Consider the following 22,143-nt stretch of genomic DNA (forward strand, 5'->3'; position numbering starts at 1 on the left):
CTTGGTCACCAAGTCTCCCGACTGCTCTAGCCACTGTCAACAGCTGTGACGATTGTTTAGCTATCGACACCAAACGTCAAACTGGCGTGAGGACACTGCTGTCACGCTAGTCACACTAGCCCGGTTCGAGATAAAGATTCCCCGCAACCTCCCGAGGTTTTTTTTTGTTCTCCTTCACTTCACTGTACGATAATAAAACGTTCAATGGCCGGTGGCCTTATGGCAGTGTGTGCGTGAGCAAATGATAAGCCCTGGAGATGGGTGCGTTAACGATGCGATTGCAGCGCCACTGTATGCTTTTGGGTGCAATGTTTCACACGTACAGATATCTCACTTTGCTCGCTTTACTAATCCCCCCGCTAGACATCCAATCCTCACGCCACCGAAGGTTTTTGCTGGGATCAGGTCAATAGCGAGGCCCGCGGGACAGTTAGAAATTGAAAATGATTATATAAAATCAGCCCGTATCGTGTGTGGGAGGGCCCCATTTTGTGCAACGGAGCAGAGTATAATTGAGAAAGCAGACCAGATGATGCATGCTGAACCGGTCTACTGCTGGATGTTAGCTTCATAGGTTAGATACATCTTATGGTTGGCTGTATCTTATTTCCGTACTTGTAAGGTTCGTTATATCTAGATTTGAATTTTCACAAACAGACTATCTCCAACATTCTGCACAATGCCGCTCTACCAAATAACTAGTGTATATAAGAAAGATAGGCGTCAACATGGCTATTATCATCCACTGATGTGACACAACCCTTGCACAGTGAATATTGCACTACATTCCAAATTCCATTATAGACGTACACTTCGCTCCCCTCACACTCTCCCCAACTACATCCGGAACATACAATCAGGGTACGGACGACAGCTGGTCTGGCTTGCCGGGAAGGGCATGAGAATGGGAACCCATGTTTTTATTTAATGTATAGGGGAAAAAAAGGACGCTGATTACAGCTGATCAGGAAGTGGTCGTTCTGAGCGGCAGCAGAACATACACGACCGTGTGGGAGGGAGAGCAATGGGGTCCATTTTCGCTAGAGTGAAATGGTTCGTTCCCCCTCGATGACACAGATTTCTACTGTATCCTAGCGCATTTCCGGTTGAATGCAAACAACGAGGGTTCTATAACTATGTATTGGCAAAGTGGAGTACTTGGAGATGCGTTGTTGGCTGATACAGAGTACTTAGAGATCTGACCCTCAGTATCTAAGCGTATGCAAAAATAGCTTCATAGTTCATGGTTCATAGTAGTGATGGGAATGTTCCATTTTTATCGGAACGGAACCAGATTCTTTTCTTTAGGGAACGGAACGAACCTAGCAGGTTCGATAAACCTTCTTTCACAAGAAATTTAAAATAATCGATCGCAACTACAATCATTAACGACCGTAATTATTTCTTTCCTGTCGTTCAGTCAATATCTGCTCAGTTTTATATAAAATTCAATTCAACTCAGATTCGTGAAGAACATAGCATTTTGACATACAAGATAAGGGAACATAAGGGAACATTTTTCCGGAACCACAATTAGAGAAAAATATATTAAAATCTAAAAAGTTAACTTTAAATTCAATTCATTTGCAACACATTATTAGTCTAGTTTTTACTTATATTAAAAAACAACTGCTTCAATAATCATTTTTTGTTGTTTTCATTAAAAATGTTTGTTTACGTTTTTGGCGTACGGCCTAATTTGGTTCAGACCAGCCAGCAAAATGCTTTGTTTTGACATTTGTTGAGCAGCTGACCGAGCCTTTCATTAGGAAAACAAACTAATCCCTAACTTGGCTTGCCACTTCTATGGGGAGCTGTAAGCGGATAAGCCTGAAAACGTCAAAATGCATACAAAAAAACTAGCTTAGAGTATGATGGTAAGAGTAACAGAAATAAACGTTATCGTTATATACTTCGCAAGTCGAACAAAACATGTGCGTGCAAAAAAACCTACCTAATGATTTTTTATGCACTTAAGCTCAATCGTTCCAGACCAGGAACGGAACGAACCTGGTAGGTTCGGAACGAAATTCCCATCACTAAGTTCCTACAAGAGCACCCACAAGAGCAACTCTTCGGACTTTGAGCAAAGGAATATTCGAATTTGTTGCCCAGTAATGACTATCATTGCAACTAGTGATGGCGAATCATAACTTATGAGTTGAGTAACCATTTTAATGATATAGCCCCGTTATAATTGCAGTAAAATCTTGAACGCTGGACATCAAAAATCTCGGCACATTTTCACTTCCAAGTTAGAATCATTCTAAGGCTGCTAAGTTAAATCTGTCATTCTACAGCAATTAGAGTGCAAAATTCAATGACAATAAATCAATTTTAGTACAACGACTACATCGAGTAGCAAAAATTCCAAAGATTCCTAGATCTAGTCCTTGAGCAGCTGAAAAGATTAGGGTATCCTTCCTAATCTTGTTGAGGAGTGACTTCTTCGAGTCAAGAGAATCGAATGAAGAAAAACGATTTCCGATGGCACATGTGTTCAGCAAGCATGATCAGTGATAAGAGAGCCTCTTGCAGCAGGTCCTAGCTGTTGATCTACTAAAAAACTAAAATCTACCAAGCCAAATTGGGGAATTAATTCTTGGGAGCGATGATTTCTTCAGGAAAAAACGGAAGTATGTCCCATCAAAAAATGGAGCACATTGATTTAGAAATCCGCACAACCGCGCATACATCATACAGCATGCAGATGGAAACATGGAACCCGGATTTGTGGTGGATCATGTCTTATTTATGCAATTGTGTCCAATCAATATGATCGAGCGCGAGACAGAGCGCCCGCGCACACCGCACCAAAGCCACGTCGTACGTCGTTCGTTGCACTTATATCGGGGCCGGCGTATTTTACTCCTTCCGACACGAGATACAACATACAACACACAACAACAACAAAAACGGTACATAACAAACACACATCACACGCCGAAAAGTTTCGCGAGCTGCGGTAACTGCTTAGCCGTCTGTACAGCCGTGGCGCCCGGAGTGAAACGCATCGAAAGCGTGAATAACACACCGAACGGTGCTCCACGGGTAAAGTTAGCGCGGTGTGAATTATTAACAACAATTCCAACCCTGAACAGCGAAAACACTACAGGGGATGGTGTAGCGAGACACAGCCGCCAACGGGCGGATTTGGTGGGGGTGGGAGGGTTTCACATTTGGTAAGAAAAACACAGCACACCCGAACGAGGAAATGGAGGAAAACACGACAACAAAAAAATGTAAACATGCACCAGAGACCAACACGGAACGAGTGTGTGCGCGAGGTACCTGCGCGACAGAGGGTTAGCCTGCCAACCACCGGACCGTAACACGGTTCAACTACAACTGGGCCCGTACATGTGCGCATCTGACCTGGCCCCGCGTATTACGCCCTGTCGGTGGGTACGGATGAGGATGCGCACCGTTTTTATCTGTATCGATACGTGTGCGCTCTTTCCACCCCTGTGTAACTGCGCGCACTGGATCAATTGCCGTGGTGTGGATGTGGCCAACGGCGGAAAAGCTCTTGCTTCGACGCGCGTGTAGGTGTGGAAAAAGATGCAACGCAGTCTAATTAGTAATAGCTCCGGCATCGCTGGTGGTGGTACGCAACTACTGGAATGATGCTGCGAGCAAGCTCCAAGTAGTAGTGAAGGAACATTATATCAAGATCGCCATATGAAAAGGTTAGGTTAGGTCGGTGTTTTACACACTCTTCCTCATCTTTTCTTCCACAATTTTAAACTCCAAACCGCTGAATATGTTCTCCACCTCAATTACAGTGCCTAAAGAAACACACCACTGCACGGCAAACACAGTGAGCGAGAAAGATCGTAAACGATAATAACACTAGTGTTCCCGCATTGTGCACACTTTCTACATCTCCAAACGTTCAGGAGCGCTAAAAGCTGCAACAGCAACAACGACGTGCGTAGAATTTGTATATTACTGCTTTTCCCAAGACCGCGACATGCGTTTACATTTCCGGTACGGTAGTAACTTCACCACACACCACACAAACACTGGGCTTGCCGAAATGGAATTCTAACCACGCATGTTTATTGTACCGTGTTTGGTATGCACACGAAGAGGAGGCAAACAACCACGGCGCGACTGCAACCCCTTTTTGCCGGGCAAGATAATGTGACGTGATCTTTAAATGATCTTTCGAATGAGAGATCGTGCAAGTGTTTGCGTGTGTGTTATAGAGCGTTAATGTAAGGGAGGGTTAGCTCCAAACTGACCGCATATACGTGCGATATATCAGGAGGGAGAGGAAGAGACCCTATCGCGTCATCAGATTGCTGATCGTTCTCGTCATACAGTAATGTGCACATGATATTGCATGGAATCGTATGCGTATGTGTGAGTAGCTTATCATCGATACGACTACGCATTTAGCAGCCGATTAGATATTGCTACTCCGCCCACCTGTACGTATAGACGTAGGCATCCGCTCTTGGTAGTTGTGAAGCGCTACAACGTTCGCGCACTGTTCCGCGCTCGCAGATTGTTAAGCGCCCGTTACACGAATGAAAATACGCCACGATTCTAGGGTGCGTTAACTACTACCCTTAACATTGCAACCATATCTAGTGAATCGAATTCTTGCTCTCCACAACATAAACAATATTAAAGAGACAGCATAAACAATCTCACCCATAAACAACACAGTGTTTTGAGTGATCTGTCAGGCAGGGAGACGTATGTTCATAATCGTTTTTTTTATAGATAAACTTCAGTGATAAATCTAACGACTGGATCAAGCGTTATGTTTACATTATTTGATGGGGATTTTTAATACTTCATCCCTTTTTTTCCGCATAGTAAGCGGATTTCACCGGTTGGCAGACAATTGCAACAACAAAAAAACACCACCAACTCATCACGCGTTTCAGGTTACTGGCTTATTAATACAGTGAATCAGACTTTATGCTAACAGGTCTTACTCCCGGGCGAAAAGTCACCAAATCACACTATTTAACACGCTCGCTCGCAGCAGCGGTATGATATCATAGTGATCCTTGCCTGTCAGCTAGCTAATTGCCATCGATTGGACACAATTGCACACATGGTGCCATTTCTGGTAGGCGGTTAGTGATTCGCTTCCTGCTTTCAAAGTTCTGTTCAACACACACGCACGCACACTGACATCACCCAATCGGCATGAGCGATAGTGTCGATATAGACTCGCCACTCGACTGATGTATGGTAACGCACCCCCACCACACATCCACTTAAGAATTACCGATTTAAATGTGACAAATGGAAAGGGTGTGTTGAGTACGCAGCACTAGGAGGCACTGGTGCGTGATAAACCTTCTTTTAATTGCTTCACTACAGGTACAGCGTAGTATTGTCGGGATTATGGGAGAATGGTAACCAGGTGGTGATGGATTATCTCATCCTTATTCACCCTACCGCTTCTATAATGATGGTGGGCACTGTCCTACCTGTCATTCTGATATTAAAACCCTACAACAGCAAGATGGTCTCTACTACTAACTTCGTATCGTAAACAAACGTGTTGTGATGGCAAACAGTCGTGATGCCGTTCTTTCATACGACAAGAACGGTACCTAATCCCAGTACAGAGCGCTTCCGTCCACGGAGGAGTAACATCCACCTGCAGAAAAAAGAGTTCCAGAGAACCCAGCCCAAGTCTGCTAAAGTTGTAGTGCCACAGAGAAGGAAAACAAGCTCCTAATGAACGCGCAGAAACTCACTCAATATTCTGTATGTGCTTAACAATCTAATAGTGTGTTGCGTGTAATGTAAAGAAACCAATATCATTTCACATTTGCATACCCAGACATAACATTTTACATCCACCGTTCTTAAGGTGCATCGAAATGCATTAAATAAAATGGAAATTGATTAGCGTCGGTCTTGAAATGTGTTCGCACGCCAAATAAAACCTGTTATCGGACATTAAACCAACGTCCGTGGCTAAAAAACCCATCGATAAGACGCATGGATACGATGCATTGCAGGGGCGAAGAGATCGAAACACATAAAATTACCATAAAAATTCGACTTCACGCATTTTGTTACACGTTCCACTGTGTACCCTCCCTTTGAGAGCAATCGTTGGACAATTTCTTGAAGATTTCGTTTTTTTTTTTCGTTTTTAGTTGTTGTATTACTTCCCACCCATATTCTGATAGCCCATCGCCCTCTGCCAGAGCATGTGCTGGTACCACACGGACGACATATTCTGATAGTGGTAAGGTGCGATAAGATAATTTTCAACTTCAACGTCGTCACCGTCCCATAACACCGGGTCAATTCGTTCCATCTGGTTGTGCTCGGTGTAGTGTAAGGCAACGTACACAACCGCTGCGCGCAGAACTGCATTTCAGCGAGCGAGTGAGACAACGAGCGAAGAGAGAGCAGTACGTTTGGGGCAGCAGAAATTAGTTACGGTGTATTTGCGATAAGCCTCACCAGACGTCGGATGCCACGGGTCGATGGGCCCTCGGTGTACCGGGATGTGCACACACGTGCTGGACGCACGTAACCGGGAAAAGGGAGGGCGATTCGAGCGAGGTCGAGTGCAAAGGAAGGATGAGTAAGCGGCAGTGTTGCGAAACCCTGCCCCAGAACAGAGCGCTCTGGCACACTACGCAACACACAAATCGAACGCAAAAACCGCATTTGCCTGAACGAGTACGTGTGAGGAATATATTTAAAAAAAAAAACAATGTTTCCCAACGCATCTTTTTACCATTGCAAAACGGGATCTCGCCTCGACGGACGGTTGGAAGAATTCTCACTGGGTGTGTCGTCGTATATACCCAATATTCCTTGTTTCCTTTGCAGAAAATTTATGCTAACAGAAAAAAAAAACCATACCTATACACTTTTCTCCACTCTTCTTATCGAAAATGTCTAGAAACAAAACCCATCCAACGGTTCCATACCGGATCGAGCGTGAAGCAGTGCAACCATTTATCAGCACCGCTAATCTTTCGTTTGCGAATTGACGCAACGAAAAAAAAACAACAAACGGGTGACATCAAATAGGTAAAGGAACGAGTGGTGTATAAATACAATAAATCCCGGCTTCGCTTAATAGGCTTTCCAGGCGGATATGTTTGGTTTGCCTTTTTCAGCTTTGCGCTTAAATCGATTAGCTGCTACGAGCCATCCTCCGGTTGCTTTATGACATTGTCGCTCTCCTCCGATCGAGGATTACGGTGAAACGTATCGATTTGGAAAGTCTAATCGCGTTCCTGACGTTACGTTCCCGTGTCGTTCTTGTGCAGACATTTTGCCACGATTGCACGATTGGTATAGTGTTGTCCCAGAGAATTGTGAGACTACAAAGTCTTTGGTAGTTGTTGTCGCAAAGGCCTAGCACAATACTTAAGGCGTAGATCTGAAGTGTCTTAATACTTAATTCGTACGCAACCTCTACGCCCTGTGTTCGCATTATACAGCATGATGAGAAATGTCTCCGTATATTACCGGTCACCCATCGTTAAGTATAAATTCGATATCATCTTCTTCCCCTCGATACTATCACTCTAAAACAAAGTAATAAACAGACATCCCATCAAACAGCTGCAAAGTAAGCCATCGTTCTATCTCTACCACTTACCACTTCCTCCACGCCCGCCTGGTTGTTCGTACCGTCCGCCTTTCCGGGTGGCTCGCGAAATTGATTACCGCCGCCCGCCAACAAATTGGCAGCCGATGCCGGGGAATTTGCTTCGAACAGTGTGGACGGATCACCGCCCGCTTCCCTGTACTTCTCGACATCGCCCAGCAACCGTTCGAGATACTCAACGTAGAGCGTCTCCTGTTCGAGCTCCTTCGACAGTTCCGCGATCTTTTGCTTGTGCCGTTCGAGGCTCGCCCGCACATCCTGCTCCCATGCGTCCGAGAGCGAACTCTGGGGAAACCGCTGCACCCACATCCGCTGGAAATCGCTGAACACGCTCATATCCTTTCCCGGGTACTTTTCCCGTGTCTCCGTGCGGGTAACAACAACAACAAAAAACCGGCCAAACTATTGATCCTTTTTTTTTGTGTGCTGCTGTTTGCCCTATATTACGCAAACGAGCCTGCAGTTATTGGAGGCGGTAATCTGAGCGCGTTTCACTCTGCACATGCAGTTTGAGCGTGGTGTTTCTGCTTGCTACGGATCTTCATTGTCTTCATATTTGTCGTTTCTCCTATTTCCGAACGATGTTTTGAATAAGCTACACTGCACTTTCCTTTCTTGAGCATAACCACTTTCCCTATCTTAAGACCTTAAGTCCAGAAGGTGCCTATTTGTGATGACTTTGGTTAGGACGCTTCTGTTTGCTGATTGGACACAAATTTACACGTTCGTTCACACATGCGGGAACATGCTGGGTGTGATGTGCAGGATGGTTTCTCCGATCGGCCCCCCACCCAGGGGGCACACCTATACCGATCCCACCAACGAGGTACACTAACGCAAGTGCGCTGCCGGTACTGCGACGATGCTAACCGATGACGATGTGACCGGCTCAAAACGGCCCTATTCGAGCCCGGCGGCTACTACAGCGGCTGCTGCTAAAATGCTGACCCCGGGCACAGTAGTCCATTGTCTGGAACGTAGAAAAGCAGTAGAGAAGCATCAGAAAACATGTTGCGTGCGTAAGAACAGCGGTACCGAATATTAGTGAATGAGGCAAGCAAACGCGTGCGAAAGAGAGCGAACAACATTCCCGGGGTCTGTGAATAACTTGGTTTCTACCCCACCACAGCAGCGGCTAACGAGTTCCAGATGAGCTCTCGGTTACGGTGGGGTGCTGTGTGTGATTGGTTACGGTGAAATTGAAGATTCGTTCCCCTTACTCCCCTGCACATTTCACTACTGTGTGTCAGATACATTTCGCTTCCCAATTTTGGCGATCTCCAAAACATACAAGTCGTTGTAGCAGCAAAGCAGCATACAGAATAGTGCGAAAGTATGACTGGGGAGACAACACTCGTGATAGGGGTTTAGTCAAGATTTGGTTCCAGCACAAACTAAATGCACAAAAGGGCTGGTTAAACTGTATAAATGAGCCTGAATTTCTGTTCTAAAGAATCACGAATTCTTAAGGATTCAAAAATTCTCTACATTCATCAATCCTCAAGGATGCCAGAATTCTCAAAGATTCTTGAATCCGTATAGATTCATAAATCTCTCATAAACATTCATAAAGAAAATTCTTCATTTCAGTAGCAAGAAGATTTTAATCATGTTTCCTGAGAGCTTCAAAAATTAAAAAGAATTCATGAATCCTTGAGGATTTGAGAATCCTTGAGCATTTGAGAATCCTTGAGGATTTGAGAATCCTTGAGGATTTAAGAATTCTTGAGGATTTGAGAATCCCTGAGGATTAGAAAATCCTTGAGGAATTGAGAATCCTTGAGGATTTGAGAATCCTTGAGGATTTGAGAATCTTTGTCCGAAACAATTACTTTATATCCTATTGTTGGAACTATTTTCCCTTTCTTCCAACATTAACCATGGGCATGTCTTACAACCAGCAATGAACGATTATTGATCGATCGTATCGGAAGGGGGGGGGGGGTGGTTGGACAAAAGCTGAATGAATCATCGCGCAACAGTTAGCAACGTCGTGCAGAAGACGAGAAAAGGTTGTTCGCCCGAGAGTTTTACGATCGCGGGCACCATAAAACTGTGCGCGCGGTCGCAACACCTCCCTTCCCGAGGTTCGGTTCCCTCGGAAGGTCACACAGAGCTCATGAGCGACGGATGCAGCACCAGCATCTAATGTATGCGCGCCTGCACCGTACATGTTTGGTGTGGCTTTGCGCGGAGAAGAATGCGTTTCTTTCTTCTCCGCGCAAAGCATCTGGAACGATGCACCGCTACCCCGGATGCACCGTACCGAAGATCTCAGCCGGGAAAGTTCACGATGCTTTCTTGGGTGCTGAAACTGTCGTTTTCGCTTCAAGTGCTGGGGTTTAAGCATCACAGTTAGACGAAATAAAAGCCACGGGACTCTCGATTTCCCTCCCTACCCGAGCGTGCATTACAGAATACTTCACGACAATCGACATTTGTACTCTGTTAGCGTTTTAAATATTGAAGACATTTCAAACCCCTTTTCTGGTGCCGTTGATGTCGTAAATTTCAATATCATAACCCTGTCTGGACAAACTGTGCATATAGGAGGGAGAGAAGGGCAAAGCAGATTTGCTTTGTTTCCTCCTGCGGGTGACCCAACCGGCACAAAAGAAGTCAATGAACAGGACCAATGCAAACGCCATTCATTCATTATATTACTTACAGATTTTTAGCTATTTGAACTCCGGGCCCCGAGTGTTTGACTGACAGTTTTATGATTCCACCTCCACCTCCATAGGCGAAGAACACCTTCCACTCCCCCCCACCCCACCCAGGTTGCAATAAAGTGCAGTCTGTACCAACAGACCCGATGAATACACGCCGATTCATCCCACAGTCGCCCGACGCTGCCAGGGAGACTCTTCCTCCGGGGCACAGGAAACATATATTAAAAATTGGCAGATTCTAACTGAATAATGCCACATTTGATACCGACATGTGCGAGGGCGGTCTGCATCACCCAGACAAGATGGTTTTCTTCGGCATCCGGCGGTGCATGGTGTGGCACCGCCGAACAATAATTCCCTACGTCTGGACATGTTAATTTTTGTGCACGTGCAAACATCGATACATAAGCGGCGAGTGGAAGAGTTGTTTGATCCCACACACAACAACAACAACAACAAAAACAAGCACCACACATCCGGAGTTCAATGGGCAGTAGCAGGAACCATCTAGATTGTTGCCCGTATGGTGGTAGTCGGGTCCTTCCGTTCCGTTTGCCTTTGCTTGGCGGTTTTGGTGTTTTAGTAAACAAAAACACCCACCAAATGCCGGTGCTATCCACTACCGGTAGCAGATTTCCGCACTTCGCTTAGAATAGCGCATGGTACGGACGGAGAATATATCTTAGACGACGGCACAACGGTGGGCGTCCAGACTCGTTTCGTGCGCGGTGGTGATGTAGCGCGAATGGTTGTGGGGCAGCCATCGCGCATGCGCATACCGTACGAAGTTTGTGCTGGGCTCTGGGCAATATAGCCTCACATTCACCCCACAGCACCGCTGTCGCCCCGAAAGCTTCCGGTCGTTCGCAGCGGGCAGGATGTTTGTCATCGACCCGTGCCAGACTCGGGCCCCTGCACCACCCTCTGGCACCCAGGCTGTCTGGCCGTCGTCTGTCAGGGGGGGGACGATGCACCTGAAATCGATTATTTCAATCTTCGCCAACCAATGGGTGGCGCGGGCGACTGGGAAAACATCCTCCCGGATGCACTCCCGGTGGATGCTGCCACGGTGTGGAGAATCGACCGATGTTGCTTATGTATTTAGACGAGTACAGTTCAAATGCAGCCTTTTTTTTTTTTGGCTTTGCTTGCTTTGCTCATTCGCGCAAGCGATCTATCACGCTCATCCGCCGGCTCGGATTGCGGGTTGGTGTAGCATTTAAGAGCTACGTAGCAGCAAGCTCAAGTGCTATAAATATGTAGCACGAAAAGGGCCAGCCTTTATTGATGTTTATTGATGCCGTTCGATCAGAAATTCTGCCTCCATTCCGTGGTCAAGAAAAGCTGGTGTGTTCGCCCAATTGGAACACACTGTCGGAAAAGGGGGAGGAATCGTGGAACGTAACCCGCATCGACACCCGAAATCAGTGCGCATTGTAAAAACTGATGTGTGTTTGTCTATATAAGCGATAGAACAAAATTTAATCAATATAGAGCAGGCGGAAATACGTGCCACAGTAATGATGTCAAATTTTGTAACATTTGTTCATTGTTTTCTTGGGAAGTATTTTGCTATAATTTGATAAATTGTCAATGAAGCGATTTCACTAAGAAAAACCACTAAATTAGCTGAATCTTAAGTTTCAGACGATGCTTAAGATTTAAGATTGAATCCGGATTGATCCACTGAAGGAACGAATCCCAGAATTCAATCCGGATAATGATCCGGAAAAAATCATGATACAGCATTCCGGAATCCGATGCGAACATGCCAAGCATCCTCAATACATCGTCTAGGACGCAAGTCTTTAAACGCGGCCACACCCCGCCGTGGTGTTTTTTTGACAAACAAGGCCAATTTCATCGCGGCATACAGGCTGTTGCCTGCAGTCTTCGAAATCCCAACGGAGACAAGGACGGTGCACCAGCATATACAGAAATTTGCTAAAAACCGAATAACTAAACGATTTAACCGACGTTTTGGACACACCTTTGTGGGCTTCAAGCTCCCTAAATTTAAATCCTATTTACTTGCTGTTTGGCTCTACTTGGACCTGCTCAAGACGGTAATTATCAAATCTTAAATAAAAATCACACACAAGTCTTGCCTGCCGCTTGCTTCGGGCTCGAATAATTTTGTGAAGCTCGTGATGTAATACACGGTATGGATTTTTTTCTAAATTTATGTTGTATAACTTTTATATAAACGTTTTTTTTTATCATATTTTGAAATAATATTCGATTTTTTTTGTTCACGATGTAAAAATTATGATCCTTTTCTCAAAACTCTAGTCTTCTATGCTTTTTGTTTAACTCATCATACACGTCCAGGCCGCACTGCTTAAATCTATTGGAACATTAATCTAAAGTACATTAGTTTGGGGACATTTCCTTCTCCGGACAGTGATGGCGAATCTGGACTTCTAGTGATGTTGATACACACTTTCCATCAAGTCATAAACCCCGCATAAGAAAACAAAACTGTGTTGACTGGGTTGCCCTGTACACGAGTGAGTTGTTTTCCCTCCCGCAACGCCCAACGGGCTGTCGTCGTGTCGGGTTTCTTCTGCGTGAAACCAAGCGCAGCTACCCACCACATGGACTGCAGTCGGACGCAGGGAACGCGCTAAAAAATAGAATGAGAAATGTTGGATTGATCAGGCAAGAACTTTATCATGTTTGGAAGCAACAGCGCGGCGTGTGTGCGTGTGGGTTTGGTGTAACCTTTCGCCAAAGAAAATCGAACCCTACCCGGCTTCCCTGGGTTGAGAGAGATGTACTCTCCTGCATCGTTTCAGCTGGGTAATCTGCACATGACGCTGTTTCACGCTGCCCCAACCTTTACCCTTTCAATGCAATGGTATTGCTCGCGGGTGCTACACTCAGGGAAGGAATAAACGGTGAAACACCTTCAGCCTCAATAGTTCAGAGCAAGGCGAAACAAAAGTGTAGCTCAACATACCATTAACCTGCGGTCTGTATACACAGCCATACATACTCCACACCCATCTTGAAGTGGCCGCAAAAATAGGGACCGGTGTGAGATGTCTTTTTTGTTTTTTTGTTCCATCTTCGTTTCTTTGGCGACTTTAGCATGGGCGAGAAATCAGGATGACACTTGAGCGTATTGATATTGGGATTATGCAATCGGTTTCCAGTTGGTACGAGAAGGTCAAACAGAAAAGAACGACTGTTTTCTGTTCCTTCCTTGGCCGTTCGTTGTTCGGCAAGGCTAAAGTTGGCATCATTTGTTCGTCAATTTACAGTCTTGTTTCTCTAAACTTGTAAGAATAAGTAGGACAACCAAGTACGCCATTAAACCCCGATCAATGTTGGACTGCACGGTAATTGTAAATTAGTTGACTGTGGTTTGAAAAAATTCATTTCCACTTTCACTACGAGGAACGTACTATTTACGCGATAGCGACAGTTAGTGATTAAGAATTCGACAATGAAAAATATCCTTTGCCCTATTCAGCATTTACGGCCATCAGGGGAGTTGTCTTTTAATCGTCAAGCTCCAGATCAAAAAGCCTACAAATTTTATTCTTGCCATCAGAAACTGGACCAGTGGGCTTTCCGTTTGCCCCATTCGTGCTTCAATTCTAAGGCAATTCGCTTATATTTTATACTTCGACTTTAATACCGAGAAGTAAAACGAACCCCGAAATGATCGTTATTCTAGATTTTGCTCGTTGCAAAGGACATTTTGGTTTTATTAAGATTTGTTCGTTATGCGAAAAATTCGTTGAAAAAGGGCTGCTCGTTATCGCAGGAATCGACTGTATACAACAGGTCGGCTGATAATTGTTTGGCCCAACACATATATCGCACTAGAAAATTTATATCCATATCATATTTCGTTTGTACCATCCTTCGCGTCGAGTTCTGTCCAAATTTACCAGCACTCGGGCCATAACCTAATGAGCTAGAGCATTTTGTGTGACGCAACTTTTGTGTTTTGAATAATCTTGGAAAAGAAGAAATTTCGCGTGATGATAAAGCATTGGCTTTGAAGAGGAAAAAATATAGTTGAAGACAAAAATTGGCGTGATGAAGAGTCTTTGGACATTGTTCCACCAAAATCAAGCATCAAATATTGGAATGCTAATTTTAAATGTGGCAAAATGAGCCCTGAGGACGGTGAACACAGTGGACGCCCAAAGCGAGGTGGTTACAGACGAAAACATTAAAAAGTCCACAAAATTATTAAAAGCATCCATAACATGAAATTGATCGAGATAGCTGACACCCTAAAGATGTCTAAGGAACGTGTTGGACATATCTTTCACGTGTATTTTGGGTATGAGAAGGCTCTTGTGCAAAATGGCTGCCGCGCGAGCTCACATTTGACCAAAAAACAACAACGAGTTGATGATTCGGTGGAGTGTTTGGAGCTGTTTCAGCGAAATAAATCCAAGTTTCTACGTCAGTATGTTACCATCGATTAGTCTTGGCTTCTCCACTTCACTCCAAAATCCAACAGACAGTCATCCGAGTGGACTGGACGCGATGAACCTGCTCCAAACCGGGGGAAAACGCAACAATCAGCAGGAAAGGTTATGGCGTCAGGTTTTTGAGATTCGCAAGGAATAATCTTCATATAGGAATAATAAGCTATTGGAGCATTTGAAGGACGAAATTGCCAAAAAAACGGCCATATTTAAAGAAATAAAAATTTACTTCACCAAGACAACTCACCGTGCCACAAACCAGTGGAAACAATGGCAAAAAATCATGAATTAGGCTACGAATTGCTTCGCCACCCACCGTATTTCGTAGATCTGGCTCCCAGTGACTAATTCCTTTTTCTAAGATCTCAAAAGGATGTACTCTGAGAAGAAATTTTCCTCGGATGAAGAGGTGATCGCGCGAAACAAAGGCCTTTATTGAGGCAAATGACAAATGCTACTACATAAATAGTAACCAAAAATTGAAAAACCGGCTATAATCGGTTTTACTGTCTTAGGCCTAACAATTATCAGCCCGCCTGTTACGTATGGTAATATTAATACTTCTTCCAGCCGACCACTTTATCCAAGAGTGAACAGCATAAAACTGTATTGGATGCAAATCTCAACATATCCTGATCGTTTAGCTAAAATAATCAACAACAAAAAAACACACATTCGAATTATTGATCTGAGCTTAAAGAGCATTTCGTAACAGCTTGATATAAAAAGAATTCGTCGCAACATAAATGAATCAATTGCTGGGAGTTGGTGTGATAGTCGATAGGTTGTGAAGACTGGCGGTTTAGGCACCTGCCAAAAGCCGTAGCTTGTACCAATTTTCCTTCCTGTATTGTTGCCGCATGTCTGGTGGAAGCTTCCTCTTCCCCACGTCGGCCACACGCGGTGGCCCCGGCTGTGTGGATGAAGTTGGCCCGTGTGGTTGTATTTTGATGTCGGTTTGGTAACCGCAGCACTTTCAGGGCTGTTTGCGGTCCGAGCCCCGATGTGTGTGTGTGTGTGTGTTTGTGTGCGCATGTATTTCTTCGAAGGCTCTTCCGGTTTTTTAGGTACCACTTTACCTCATACACCGTGCAGGAGTTTTTGCGTAATCCCGTAGAATTACGGGGGGAGAAATTTGCCAGAGACCAGCAAGCTGGGTACCGATTTGAAGAAAGAAAGCTTGACACCACAAGTTGCAGGTGTGATTCAACTGCTTCCGGTTGGGGAAAGGTACGTGCGCGCGTATATGTGTTTGTGAGGTGCGTGAAGGGTACACCACCTTCACAACGCATCCGCATCGGCAATAACAACGCAATCGATCAAAAAACGGCTACACCTGTCAATTGCGTTGACATCGAATGTGTTGCGGAAATGTTTGGGACATGTGTGTACAATTAACGAAGGTAATTGTTCTGCTGGACACGCACTTACGCCCACACAAACATACGCACGCGCGCGTCCTACATACACTTGTAAAAACGCAACCATTTGCTCTGGTATCGAGTGGTACCGATTGTCCTCTAATATTGCACCCAGTAGTTCGCTGTTCGACTAGTTTCGGTAGTTTAGTTAGCTAAGCTCCAAGTGCAGTAAATGGGCGAACATTATTAGAATAAGTGCAGACTTACCCGCCCGAAAACAGTTGCATCCGAGATGTAGCCTCACCTTGAATGCAACACCCCACATACACCGGGGTGGAGCGTATGTGTGCCAACTGCAATGGCTGACGGTTGAAACTTGTGCGTTGATGCTCTGCGTGATGTTTTGTTTGGTTGATTTGTTTGTTGCTTTATTGTAAATTGTTGATTCGGATATTCGGGGCACGCGGATATATTTCCTCCAGGATCCAAGGAGTCACACACTGACGTAAAAAACGAGCCACACACACACACACGCACACTCACTTTCACGCTAATTTCATCCAAACACCGTCAGCATTTTTGGGGACGCCGTTCTTACCGAGCGCGAAAACTTAAAACGAGCCAAAACGATTTCGAAACAAAGAAACACAGGCACTTTTCGCAACCGAGATCAGTTTGGTGGTACTTTACTATCCCTACTAAAGAGCACCTTTCACGCCCACCTAATCTTTGTTATTGCTTGCATAAAAAAAAGGCTCTTATGTGGCAACCTCACACACGCAGTCAGTTTTGTGCTCTCGCGCGGATTCACATCCACTCGCTTCGGCGTTTTTCAAACAACAGCATTCGTGTGAACAAACTGTGGAAAGCATAGCTGTCAGTCGTGCTGTGCCGTAAAGTGCTTGTAGGAGAGGTCATATCAACATCGCATGTCTGACACGGGTGGCCATAGCTACCACATGGTTTGACACTAAGCTCGCGTCAACTCTTGGTTATTTTGCAACAGAAAGTTATATGCGGGTAATAAAATCGGACTAAAATTATTAAACAGCACTGAAAAACGATTTTTTTTACTTCGTATCGATCGCTTTGGTCCATATTGGTACTGAAAACCGTGTGAAATCACGAAAACCATACGACTGATGATGTATTTCTTCAGCAGTTTTTTAGGAATAATATGCAATAAGAGCATGAGTGAGAGAAATATTACATCGAAATAGAAAAACCAAAATCCAGGCGCACAAAATATTTTATAATAATATATTGATTCCTATCGTGAAGCAACTGTCACGCACCACCTTCCGGAACTGTCAAGTTTCATCTCGGGATGACAGCTGTTTGCTCATTTCCGCTGTCCATTTCCGACACAGAACTATTCGTAACCTCATCGCCTGCCGCTCAACGCGGTTAAGCAAATTAAAGTTACAAATATGTACACATACTTGGACGTAATATTGTTTTGTGATTAACTATTTTTTTCTGGTAAGTTGTAATTTACACCGAGAATCCGATATTGCACTGCAATACCCTTCGCTTATCTATCGCTTTTTGAAGAAAGAATTGTGTGTATGTGCGGTGAAATTGATTAAATTATTTAAAATGTCTTACGTATTGCTTTCAATTCTACACGCGGTATAAATTAATACAATGCTAATGCGTCATCTGTAGTCTATAATAAGCAATCAAATATGTATTATGTTCTTATCCAACATACATACCTAGTCGGCATTCTTTACTAAACAAAAGAAGGAACAATCAATCGAATCGCGATGTTAGAATATCGTTTGAAACAGTAAAATTGCTAAACCTAACCAACTTTCTCGCTAGTGATCCGGTGCTAACTATCAACATTTCATTTACAGAGTGTAAAGGGCAAACTACGCACGGTAGAAATTCGAGAGCATCCAACACACCAAGTAACAATTCATCAAATGTTGCTGTGAGGCGGTGAAGTTAATGGTAAGATTTATCTGCATTATTGTCCCAAATTTACTCTGTTGCATGATGATAGAATTTCTTCAACAGATGATTGTATGATGAATCTTTTCGTTGACATTATTTAATCTGACAACAGCAACGTAGCATTATTGCTTCATTGTATTGTTTTACTATTGTATTGTATTTGTTTTTATGCAGAGACTTTATATTAACTTACAATTCTGGTAATCTTTAAATAGCTGACACAGTGTCGGGAAAAGGACCCTTTTCTCCTGAATTGACAACCATTGTCGTAATGAATATTTAACCAACGGTACAGAAATGGTAAGTTGAATCCCTCTTTCTTGTGTGATTTTAGAATGTTAGAAGATAATAAGAGTTAAGAATATTAATCATAACTGTTCATTTGCAGGTTGTTCAGAGCCAGCTACGCGTAATTTGGTGCCATTTGATGGCTAGGCAAAGTAAATTTGTATCCAAAGTCGTCTGGACGTCCAAAAGATGCGGTGTGGGATAATACAATCGATCTATATGTTTATTAACATGCTACTCGTATCGATAATTCAATAGCTGTTCTTCAATCAGGGCACAGATGGTTAAAGACACAGTGAAACATTCAACCAATCAAGAAACGACCGCTGTAACGCTAATGGTAAGGCTTATTTCCATGATTATAATTGTATCCCCTTGTAGGCAAATGTGTAACTGTTGCATGATGATAGAATTTCTTCAACAGATGATTTAATGAAGAACCTTTTCGTTGACATTCTTTAATCTGACAAAAGCATCACATAAGAAGCTTTCGTCGTGTTATTTATAAATGTTTTAGCAAAGACCATAAATTAACTTAGTATTCAGGTTCTTTTTGAATAGCTGACGGAGTGCCTGGATGGATGCAACCTGGATGGACAAGCAACACCATGAAATAGTCAAAACGGTTGTTCATGCACGGAAGTGGTAAGCTGAATTATTCATTCTATGCTGATCCTTATTTATATCCCAATACTAATCATAACTGTTCTTTTTGCAGGATATTAAATGAAATCTACGCGTAATTTGGTGCCATTTGTTGGCTAACCAAATCAAAAAGGCAGTCTAAGTGTACTTCACATCCAGGAGATGGCTCGGGACATTTAGCCTACAGATGGAGTTAATCATTCAGCGTATCAAGAAACGAACAAAAATGGTATGGTTTATTTCCTTTCTGCAATAGAATCACTGTGAAAGCAAATGTATAATTACTGCATGATGATAAAATTTCTTCAACAGAATCAACATGAAGAATCATTTCGTTGACATTCTTTATTCTGACAAAAGCAACACAGTGGATTCTTCCATTATTTATATTAATTTAAATATGGTTTAGCATTGAATTAACATTGCTTTCTGGTTTTCTTTAATTAGCTTATGATGTATCGACAAGGACACAAGAATGAATCTTTTTTCTCACCTGGAAGCAACGGTGAACTATGAAAGCAGTAAGCTAAATCTTTCTTTCGTGTGTAATCCCAAACAAAAGTCCCAACACTAATTATAGCTGTTTAAGGCATGCAGCATAATTTACAGTTCTATCGATGTCCGTAATGACGTATGGTAGGTGAAATACAATCGGTGAAATACAAAAATACAAATACGATTATCCTTGTTACGACACAGATACGAATAATCGCCAACTCGCCAAGGGAATGTAGATCACTCTCCATGATATAGAATCAGATATAACAAGAGGCTGTGTAAGAAAAATGTCTGATGCTATTAATAATGTGACGAAAGTAAAAATGTAAGCGCCTAGCCTTTTTATTGTAAGTAAATAAAATAAATTAAGTATAATTTAAGTTCTGGTTAAGTTGTTATTTTTAATTACGACCAGTGGAAGTTATAAATCTAAAGAAACTTGGAAGCAATTCATTCTATGGTCACTTACTTACAAATATTCGTTGGTCTACCTATTTTAATTTTACTGAACCTATTCCGGTAATAGCTTGTGAGGTTACAATACAATACAACTATACAATACAAGTACAATAGTTCCTAATTTGTTCCTATTGGACAGATTTGTAGCCTCACTACAGTGCACACGTGTGTTGAAATAAAAGTTGAGAAACATTGAGAAGAAATTCAATCAATTATTTTTATGTCCTATTTCGAGGCATGAGCAATATATTTAATGAAAATTTCAACGAATATTATACGAAGCACCATTGAATGCCACCTATCGGATAAAAGTCGGGTTTTAATGTACAAAAAGATAAATAAAGACTACTAATTGAAATTTCACAATTGGAATTTATTCACGATTGGAAAGAAAACTAATATCATTGTTTGTGTTTCAAATTTGGATATACAATATCATATATCAAACATATCAATGTTATATACCAAATTAACAACCGAAGTTATTACAGTTTAATGACGAAAAACTTTGGTTCGCCTTACAAAATGTATGGGATACCCAGGTATGCCGGCTATAGAGATAAGGGAAATGAAAAGGCGATCGTCAAAAAAAGCATATTTCCGATCTGCTTAAACCCAATTCTTTTATGTTTTTTGGAACAGAATTAAATTTCTCAAAGACATATGAAAACATTAGAAGTTGCCATATTGCAATAAAAAGAAAGTTATGTTTGAAAATGAAAAGCAAACCCGCGGGTATTAGGTCGTAAAGTTGACGGTTGAACATCAACCCTTGGTACTCACGATTGCAACCATGACGCATTTGTTCTCTTTCTTCCTTTCGCTTTTTGCCGCTGAAAGAAAGGAAACGGATTGGAACTCAAACCGAAAGAGGATAGGCAAGTTGCAAATTGCAAATGTTTCTCTACCGACGGTTAAAGCCCGACCCAACTAACCCTTAAAAGCTTATTTAAATAAATCGATCAAAATACCTTACTGTAAAATACGTTAAAATACTTTACCTTTCCTTAAATTTGAAGTAGAGTCTTATCACAGTTTCTCATTTTCTGTCGACCGTTTCTACATTCATAGGGTTTGTGTTTATTGAATCATCAAGAGTGATATAAATTGAACTAAAACTTATTAAACAAGCAAGTTGATCGTAGCATTATACAATCATTTTGTGTCAGATAAACATTTAATTTATTCGTTGGATAAAATCATGAATACTGAAGCTTCACCGGAGTTTTAAGCTGAAGATACTAAAAGTGTAAATTAAGCTGTCTGTTAAAAATTGCCATACAAAACTCTAACCGAATCCATAGAGTATGGAATTATCATAGACGAATATTGCCATGTAAACACTGAGTTTATGCCTTTTGTTTCGTCTATAATTGTCTTCTATTATACATTTCTTATTCTCCGCAATGGTGGTTCTGTGGAGTAGTAAGGGTTGATAACCGTTCATCTCGTTTAAAATTTTAGACCATGAATGAACATTTTCCATTCAGAGAGTGAGCTACGTGAGCGAATACGTTTCTGCAGTGTCGGTAGCGGCCAAAAGCCAAAAAGAGAAAGAACTGGAACCGGTTTCCGCCGTGCGTGCCAGAGGGTTGATGTTTGAGAATGTACCCTCTCAGAACAATCCCTGTTTAACACCCCGACTACCCCTATGAGAACTTACGTTTAACTACCCCTATGAGCATTATGCTCTATCGCTGTTCTCTCAATCCTTGTTCAACACCCCTATTTATGAGACTTATGATCTCCCGCGATTCAATACGGAGCATGAAAATTGTACTAAAAATTCACACACGATAGTAGTGATCATGGCCGGTTCGTGGAAAATGTTACGTGTGTTTTTATCAGGACATTATCATCAATTTGTTCAACTGGTTAATGAACAGATCGATGTGCTGTGGTATCTTACATTGCATCTGCTTAACATAATAATAGGCTCAATTGTACACATATACTTTGAACGCTCAAAAACTAATAAATCTCGCTTAGGTGCCTTTAAGGTCCTACAATAGGAACAGTTATGATTAGTATTGGGACATTAATAGGATCAGAGAAGAATATTTCGGCTTACCACTTCCGTAGTTCTTCCAGCGGTGCCTGAACAACCGTTTTGACTATCTAACAACCGATCGTGTTGCTTGTCCATCCATCCAGGCACTCCGTCAACTATCTCTTTGAATACTAAATTC

At 42.7% G+C, this 22,143-nt stretch overlaps 1 protein-coding gene and 1 long non-coding RNA gene across 3 annotated transcripts in view; one reads left to right on the forward strand and one right to left on the reverse strand.

Annotated features, from left to right (window-relative positions):
- Window positions 1-16,917, reverse strand: part of LOC128306307 (active breakpoint cluster region-related protein) — a 37,392-nt gene extending 20,475 nt beyond the window's left edge. The window contains exons 1-2 of the mRNA XM_053043761.1: window positions 16,370-16,917; window positions 7,607-8,585 (exon numbers count right to left, since the gene is read on the reverse strand). Coding sequence (XP_052899721.1) covers window positions 7,607-7,951 — 345 coding nt within the window. The 5' untranslated portion in view covers window positions 7,952-8,585; window positions 16,370-16,917. The remainder of the gene's footprint in view (window positions 1-7,606; window positions 8,586-16,369) is intronic.
- Window positions 16,918-17,456: 539 nt separating this feature from the next.
- LOC128307187 (uncharacterized) lies at window positions 17,457-20,275 on the forward strand. Of its 2 annotated transcripts, XR_008287609.1 has the most exons (8): window positions 17,457-17,584; window positions 17,965-18,061; window positions 18,280-18,364; window positions 18,453-18,692; window positions 18,899-18,997; window positions 19,071-19,226; window positions 19,445-19,633; window positions 19,697-20,275. It is a non-coding gene; the product is annotated as an uncharacterized LOC128307187 (long non-coding RNA). The 2 variants fall into 2 exon arrangements; XR_008287608.1 differs by having other exon boundaries at window positions 19,445-20,275.
- Window positions 20,276-22,143: the final 1,868 nt, after the last annotated feature.

The sequence above is a fragment of the Anopheles moucheti genome, chromosome X, assembly GCF_943734755.1.
Source record: "Anopheles moucheti chromosome X, idAnoMoucSN_F20_07, whole genome shotgun sequence".
Lineage (NCBI taxonomy): Eukaryota > Metazoa > Arthropoda > Insecta > Diptera > Culicidae > Anopheles > Anopheles moucheti.